We start from the raw sequence: 8,864 nt of genomic DNA, 5'->3' as shown, positions 1-8,864 counted from the left end.
AGTCCTCAGTAACACTTTCTTTTGCAGCAGCGATATTTTCCGTGAAACAATGAGGCACAGGTCTTACAACATTTAAACCGCTCTCCAAACTTCATAACTAGTTTGCTAATTTCTTGCATAGTGGGACGATTATGCAGACCATAATCTCCAACTAAAGCACAATAAGTGGCTGTGGCAGAATCATACATTTTTCTGAGATGAGCAATACATTTTCGCTAATGTCAGATTTTCAATTGAAAACAAAAACATATGTCGTTTTCTAGTCCTACACTTTTAAAACCACAAAATGGATAACCCTTTACTTCCGAATTAGGTGTGGAATGGCAAGTCTCCATATTTCTTTGATTCATGGAATACCTTGTGTATATACCTGATGCTGTGTAGATATTAGATATTCAGCCCCATCCCACCTTTGCCCACTTCTAACTGGTTCACTATCAGAATTCATAAGACGATATTATATTCGCTTCGATTAGACACGATTAGACCTGTGTACATTGACTTTTTAGTATACCAAAGACACAGCTGAGGAGTAATACAAAAGATTTAGTTTTTGACAAAGAAAATAACTGTTTATTGAAGTAAATATCGGATATAATATTGTTTACATTTGAATTATGGGATATATGTATAAAGACAGAAGAAAATACAAAAAAATATATATATTTAAAAAAAGGTTGTGTTGCAATCACTCATAGCGAATCTTTTTAGAGACCTACGTTTACTATGCGTCCGTCTTTGGGTTTTATTCCACGTACATTTGTATAAATCGGCTTATTATTTTCATCTTCCAAGGGTAGGAAAGCGTCATACTCCACTCTTTGAATATGTTTTGGATCTTTCAAAAGAATAATATCGGCTCCCGCGCAAGGTGGTGTTGTCAAAGAACCCCTATATTTAAAGTACGCATGGCTAGAATCTACCTTCAATAGATCCTTAATGAAATCGAAGATTGGAACTTTAGCTGTATATGCATCTGTGTTAAAGTTCGCGATTTTTTCGACTTCCAACAAGATGTCTGTCAAAAATGTTTTATCTTTGAGGGAGTCATCTATAACGCATAAAACACTAATAATTAACAGCCCATCATCATGATTAGTGGCCTCATCGAAGTCCACATATTTTTCGTTGATGAACACATAATGGAATTCACAATCATAGTGCCGGCCATTAATGGAATTCTCCGATGATGGAGCGCCCTCTTTACGCCAATGGAAGCGGAAATGATCAAATTTATATTGTGGGCCATTTCCAATGCGGACTGTGGGTGTATCCAGTAGTCCAAGTTCCAAATGCCCTGTTACATAACGGCCATTATTGTGGAGTTTTATTATATATAGTAGTCCGATATTGTGTGATATTTCGTCGAAGGCAACTGCGACTACCTGCAAATGAAAACACAAATATTCACATATATATTTTGAGTTCAAGAAGTCCTGCACATACCTCATTAACAACTACATCAATGGGCGATTGGTAAGGATCTCCACACTTGGGATAAGTAGTGGGCCAGAGGATCTCCGAAGAGTAGGTCCATGGAACGGCTAAGAGACACATATGACAGAAGGCATAAGTGTTACTAACAGTTGCAGTTAAATGTTATAGCGAACATCTGTACTTACCGTTAACGCTGCACAAAGCAATCGAGGATAACAATAAAATACTCAAAATATCCTATCCTTTCCTTTTTTTTTTTGAGGGAAATTGTTGCTTTTGTTTTTATTTTTTCCGTCGAATAGAACTTGTCAGAAGTTGCAAATAAGTTCTGAATACATGTTCCAAAATTGCTGGCGTATTTATACACACTTTGGTGCCTTCACTTAATCAAAAAATTGAGAAATTATTTCATTTTCATATCGGTCTTAGTCGAGAAAGTCAAAGACATTTGGCAAAGGGGGTTATTGTGTTGAATTAAAGAATTTTGAGGAAAACACGCGTACGCATACATACATCCACACACTATATGTAATACTGTTCGAGATATCAACATTTCCATTGTAGGTATTTGTCCTGATCAGCTTGTATATCCAAGTCATCGTGTGATCTTGTAATCATACAATGCCATTGAATCGAACATCGGACACTTTTGTGTGCTGTGGATATCTGGTTATCGCCATTCGGTGTGAATAACAATTATACACATACAAGTATGACAGCGAAAAGTAGAAATATGTATTTCTCGGGACATGAAGGTTTCTGAAAATTACAGGACAATTATAAGACGCCGCGATGACTGGCCATGAGACCACATATTAAATTATGTGCCTATTGATATGCATTTTTTAAATATGAACCTCTATTTATTTATGGATCCGGCTCTGTATCCCTCGAATTCAGATTATTAATGTGTTTAACATAATGAGCTCTATTAATGGAAATATTTTATACGAATCCGCCACTACTTGATAGTCTGCAATTTATATGAAATTTATAATTGTATATTCCCATAAGATTGTCTGAGCACCCTATCCATAAACTTAGGAGCAACATTTTGGTAGAATATTTGGAGATTAAAAAATACCGACTTGTGGTTTAAAGATTACGATTCAAGAAAAAAAAACACGAAAAAGATGCACAATGACTCGGTTTGGAAAAAGAGAAGAAAGACCAAATGTTTTACAAAAATTTACCTAATTTCATTTGACTGAAAATATGTCATCTCAAAAATAGTCCGCATTAGTCACAAAATAATGATATAAAGTGGGTTACTTCATGGACTCTCAAGGTACCAGCAGAAACAAAGAACATCATGTCATAACTCAAACTGCACTATATAACTCAATCACTTGACCTAGATTGTATTTGTTCTTATTGTTTTTTTTTTCTAAAATAACGACTTTCGTCCCCATAAGGAATTTTCCACCATTAGCAAGAATAGAATATAGACGTCATTCCAGACTCAATTCGATTCGCTGTGCAATAATGTCGTCCCTATCGGACGAACATTTGGACTTTAGGGATAATATTCTGAAATCAGTCGAAAGCATTACGGGTAATCCTACGGGTTATTTATAAAAACAAGAAAAACAAATTCGGCATAGGTCAAGTGCTTTTTGGCTGGTAACTAGAGATACCACGAAGAAACGCACATTATAACATTGTTTTGTGGCGAATTTTGGAATGCCATATCTTTAGGAAAATGAAATTAGGAATGTTTTTGTAAAACATGGGCCCTTTCATTCATTTTTCTATAGCGAGTCCTAGTTCGCTTTTCCGCGCTTATTTTCTTGAGCCGAAATCTTAATACCACAAATCGATATATTTTAATTTCCAAATATTCTACAAAAATGTTACTCATAAGATCACAGATCGGACTATTAAAGGCGAGAAATCGGTGTTCGTATATTTTCATAATGTTTTTCCACTTTTAGTGGATCCTTGCTCAGAAACCCTTACATGGATATAAACTAATAATTTTTGGTATAAATGCTTAGATTACCAAGAAGTGCTGGAATCGTTTAAAATATTTTCCATTAATATAGCTCATTACGTTAAACACTTTAATAAAATGAAGTGGAGGGATACCGAGCAAAATGCCTGTCATAGGACAAATAATTTGATATCTGATCTAATGATCGGTCATCACTGTGTCTTATAATTGTCCTGTAATTTTCAGAATCCTCCGTGTCCCGTGAAATATTTCTACTTTCCGCTGACGAAGTCATCATTGTATATGTACAATTGTCATTCACACCGAACGGCGATAACCATCACACCACCAACCCATGTCTGATTTTCGATTCAATGGCATTGTATGATTACAGGATCACACGCCACGACCACTTGGATATAGAAACTGATGAGAATAAATACCTACAATGCAAATATTGATATTTCGAAAGCCATTACATATTGTGTGCGGGTGTTTGTATGCGCACGCGTGCTTACATCAACACCATACCCTTTGCCAAATAATTTGAAAGTTGTAAGCATCCACGAATCGGGTCATTTGTCTTTGACTTTTTCGACTGAGACCGATATGAAAATGCGGAGAGGTTCATTGACAATAATTTCTTAAATCCTTCATTAAGTGTTAATAAAGTCATGGCACGTAAATTTGTATTTTGGAATAGGTATTCAGAACCCATTTGAAACTTCTTACAAGTTCAATTCGACGGGAAAATAAAATCAAAAGCAACACTTTCCCTCAAAATGAAAAAATATTTTGAGTATTTTATTGTTATCCTAGAATGATCCTTCATTTACATAAACTACTGAACTGGTGGTTTTTATCATTACTGATAATAACATAATAGGACCAAACATTATAAGTCCTGGTAATTTAAGACTGGATTTGTACTTCTCTGAGTATCATACAAACTTTTATAACCAGATTTATTCAAGATATTCTAATATGTTCATAGAAAATGAATATTAGTTCAAAGGTGTGATTACGGTTGATGCTATAACTCCTCGTCATCGCGGAATTTTGGAAGTTTATTTTGCCTATCTCTTACTTCCATGGGATGGCATGACTGACAGCGAAAATTTCTGCAAAGTCAATTCATCGATTTGTGTGTCTCCAACCAAAAGCGTTTCTTTTTTCTATGTAAAGATAAATTAAATTAATAATTGGGCGTAAGTTCTGCCCCATTGTTTCACGCCAATTTTTATGGGGATAATGCGTATATGTAACCAATTTACTCAGGCAAATGGGAATCTGTAACCCTTTTTAAGATACAAGCATAGAATGTCTCTGTTATTTCAGAGTTGGGAATAATTTTGATGGCATAACTCGACATCCACGTGGAATTTTGGGATTTTATATAGCTTGTAGCATCAGGTGCTGTAAAGATCTCAGTAAAATCTGTTCAGCGGTTTTTGACTTTTCAAACAAATGTTTTTTTTATTCTCTATATGTAGATCATTTAAATGCAATTGGTATTGCATTTCACCCTAATGTACTGCTCTCATTTTTGTATAGAAGATGTATATTTACACCAACATTATTGAGACAAATTTTGAAGGCCGTACATGTAACCGTTTCCAAGATATACGCATATTACATGTTTAGCAATTTTGAGGTATGTTTACTATTGATGCTATAACTCTGCGGAATTTTTGAAGTTTATCTAGCCTATGTTACTTTCATTAACATCTGTTCAGCAGTTTTGGCGTCTATCGGTAACATACAAACAAACAATTTTTTTTTTCAATTTTATATATATATAGATTTATATATATAGATAGAAAGATAGATAGGTAGATAGATAAACGCCATGGCATAATTACAGAAATTAGTCTCATTTGATAATGGCAACCCTTTATACCCTTCACCACACTGTTGTACAGGGTATTATGCCTTTGTGCATATGTTTGTAACACGCAAAAGGAAACGAGATAGGCACATGGTTCCTTTAGAGAATATGCATAGAATCACTTTCTGAGTCGATTTATGCATGTCCGTCCGTCCGTCCGTGTATGTTAAATTGTAAACAAAGTACAGGTCGCAATTATAATCCGATTTGAATGAAATTTGGCACAAGTCACTTATTTGGTCCAAGGACGAATCCTATTGAAATTGGTGAAAATGAAAATGAAATGAAAAATTTAGATATAGCTCCCATATATATTTTCCGATTTAAGGTAAATTGTGGACCAAAGTCCTTAAATAGATTTCGATTTACACGACATTTTGCACAGCGTACTACATTAGGCCTAGAATGATGTGTGCTAAGTTTCTTGAAAATCGGTTCAGATTTAGATATAGCTCCCATATATATTTTCGTCCGATTTAAGGTAAATGTGGCATAGGGAAGTGAATTAAGTCTAGAAAGATGTGTGTTAAAATTCGTAGAAATCGGTTCAGATTTAGATATAGCTCCCTTATATAGTTTCGCCCGATTTTAGGTAAATGGTACACCAAAGTCCCTAAATATGCTTCGATTTGCACGAAATTTGGCAAAGCGTACTGAATTAAGTCTAGAAAGATGCGTGTTAAATTTCGTAAAAATCGGTTGAGATTTAGATATAGCTCCTATCAGGGACGGACGCAGGGGGCGGCCCTGGGGGCCCGGGCCCCCCCCCCCTAAATGAATTTTTTTCATAGTAAATTCATGTTTACAAAGCGAATTTTTTCATTTTGTACTACCGGCGGCCCCGTCCGACGTTACTACTTTCCTTACTGGTTTTATGTTGGAAATTCATCGATTTTGATCTTATACAATTCAATTTGCTGTTCTAATAGATATAGTCGTAACACGTGTAACGGACATTCGGAAACGGCAATGTTCGATATATGAACCTTACAAATATAATACCTGTGGTATGATAAACCGTTTATCAGGTTAAGATGGTGGTGTTTTTGTTATTGTTATGAAGGTTCCACGTGTCAGATATCCGATTGTCAAATTGCTAATAAGTCATGTCGTTCTGCAACCGATACTAAATTTTTCATTTGGTCAGACATAGAAGCTATATCTAAATCTGAACCGATTTTCGGGAAACTTAACACACATCATTTACCTTAAATCGGACGAAAATCTATATGGGAGCTATATCTAAATCTGAACCGATAAATCTGAACCTATTTCAATAGAGATCGTCCTTGGGCCAAACAAATGAGCATTTTGAGTTTAGGCTGATTTTTGAGTTTTTATCTTTTCTGAGACTTATATATATATATAGTAGTTATACCTAAATCTATACCGATTTCAATAAACACAATTGAGATGTCATTCTAGCTTCAATTCGGTGCGCTGTGCATAATGTCGTTCATATCGGACGATTATCTGAACTTTGGGACAATATGATGAAATCAGGCAAAAGCATTATGAGCTATCCTTTTCGTGGTTTCAAAAATATTGGACTGGAATTCGACATCGGTCAAACTAGTTGTTAAACCAATAACGCAAAAAATTATCAAAACCTACTACAAAAATTATGATTCTGCCACCACCGTCACACATCGTGCTTTATCTCCTCTTAAAGCACGATATGTGACGATGGCATGGTGTACATAATCGTACTAATACGCGAGCAATTGATGAAATTTTTATATTGGAATAGATCGGAGTGGTTATACATATTGTAAGATTAGCGGCTAAATGCTGATCCGCTCGTTTCACTGAAAATATCGCCGATGTAAGTGAAAGTGTTGCCAAAGACCCAAATGTGTCGATTCTCCAGAATTAGGACTGTCTATGGCATATTGGTATATTGTATTTAGATCTACATCTACATCCATATAAAGTCCAGCTCACGCTAAAACTGAAATCAGCTGACCATTCATTCCCAATGTCCATTTATCCATTCACAATGTCGCATACTAGGGGAAATCATTGATTTGGCAGAGCGTTTGCACTTTTTATACCCTCCACCACCCTGTGGTGCAGGGTATTATGTTTTTGCGCATATGTTTGTAACAGGCAAAAGGAAACGAGATAGACACATGGTTCCTTTTGAGAATATGCATAAAATCACTTATTAAGTCGATTTATGCAAAGTACAGGTCGCATTTGTGATCCGATTTGGATAAAATTTGGCACAGTTCACTTATTCGGTCCAAGGACGAACCGAATTGAAATTGGGAAAAGCGATTGAGATTTAGATATAGCTCCCATATATAGTTTCGTCCGATTTTAGGTAAATAGTGCACCAAAGTCCCTATATACCCTTCGATTTGCACGAAATTTGGCATAGCTTTCTGAATTAAGCCTAGAACGATGTGTGTTAAATTTCGTGAAAATCGGTTCAGATTTAGATATAGCTCCCATATATATTTTAGTCCGATTTTAGGTAAATAGTGCACCAAAGTCACTATATATCCTTCGATTTCCACGAAATTTAGCATAGCATTCTGTGTAAATGGCGCACCAAAGTCCCTATATATCCTTCCATGTGCATGGAATTTGCTCTTGAGCTCTTGAACCGTTAAAACCACAGATTCGTCAAGTTATGACAGTAATATCGTTCAATATATATCTAAAAATGATAGAAAATTACCTCAAAAAACCATTGCCTGCAACAGTTCACTTGGAGGTAATATAAATTATATAGAGTTACACACATTATGTCAACGTTCAAACTTTACAATAAAATAGATATATCATGAAAAAGAAATATTGGATACCCCGAATATTCGCCAAAGTAATTGGTTAAATTGGTTGGTTAATTTTCATTCCGTTTGCCTGTCACGTAGAACCACACGAAGACCTAAGGCCACAGTAGAGTATGCAAATTGAATACCGCTCAGTGCCCATATTATAATCCGTAAGTGTGTGTGCGCGATCATACTTAACATGTGCTATTGTAAAAGTCATAACTTATTGTTGTGTTATCAGCATGTCGCGCCGAGGTATTGCCATACTCGTACTCTGCAACGCGTATGTTATCGAACATTGTCGCTGTATTCAAACGACACGTGTTTCATTGTTTTTATCTAAGAAGCCAGATAACATCAATGACCGTTATAGCTATAATTTTGAAGTGCATAATCGTTGTGATTGCTATATCAGTGCTACTGTTTTTCGGAAGTGACTTTAGCTGATCGAGTTATTATCAGAGAAATGCTTTTTATACCCTTCACCACACTGTCGTACAGGGTATTATGTCTTTGTGCATATGTTTGTAACAGCCAAAAGGAAATGAGATAGACCCATGGTTCCTTTTGAGAATATGCATAGAATCACTTTCTGAGTCGATTTTTGCATGTCCGTCCGTCCGTCTGTCCGTCCGTCTGTTGATGTTAAATTGTAAACAAAGTACAGGTCGCATTTATAATCCGATTTGGCTGAAATTTGGTACAGCTCATTTATTTGGCCTAAGGACGAACCCTATTGAAATTGGGAAAAATCGGTTCAGATTTAGATATAGCTCCCATATATATTTTTGTCCGATTTACGGACTTTAGACCCTGCAAATCA

The 8,864-nt window shown here is 35.6% G+C and overlaps 1 protein-coding gene across 1 annotated transcript; it reads right to left on the bottom strand.

Annotated features, from left to right (window-relative positions):
• Positions 1-719: 719 nt before the first annotated feature.
• On the bottom strand, positions 720-1,557 carry LOC133330840 (carbonic anhydrase 6-like; the record flags this gene model as incomplete). The annotated part of the gene is made up of 2 exons (XM_061539247.1): positions 1,447-1,557; positions 720-1,385 (listed from the first exon to the last, which is right to left on the bottom strand). Coding segments are annotated over exons 1-2 (777 nt in total), but the record flags the coding sequence as incomplete, so codon positions are not given.
• Positions 1,558-8,864: the final 7,307 nt, after the last annotated feature.

Source organism: Musca vetustissima, unplaced genomic scaffold (assembly GCF_032173495.1).
Source record: "Musca vetustissima isolate MV318-11 ecotype Yass unplaced genomic scaffold, APGP_CSIRO_Mvet_v1 utg144111, whole genome shotgun sequence".
In the NCBI taxonomy this organism is placed as follows: domain Eukaryota; kingdom Metazoa; phylum Arthropoda; class Insecta; order Diptera; family Muscidae; genus Musca; species Musca vetustissima.
The sequence above is the reverse complement of the archived record's forward strand: the minus strand, read 5'-3'. Positions and strand labels throughout refer to the sequence as shown.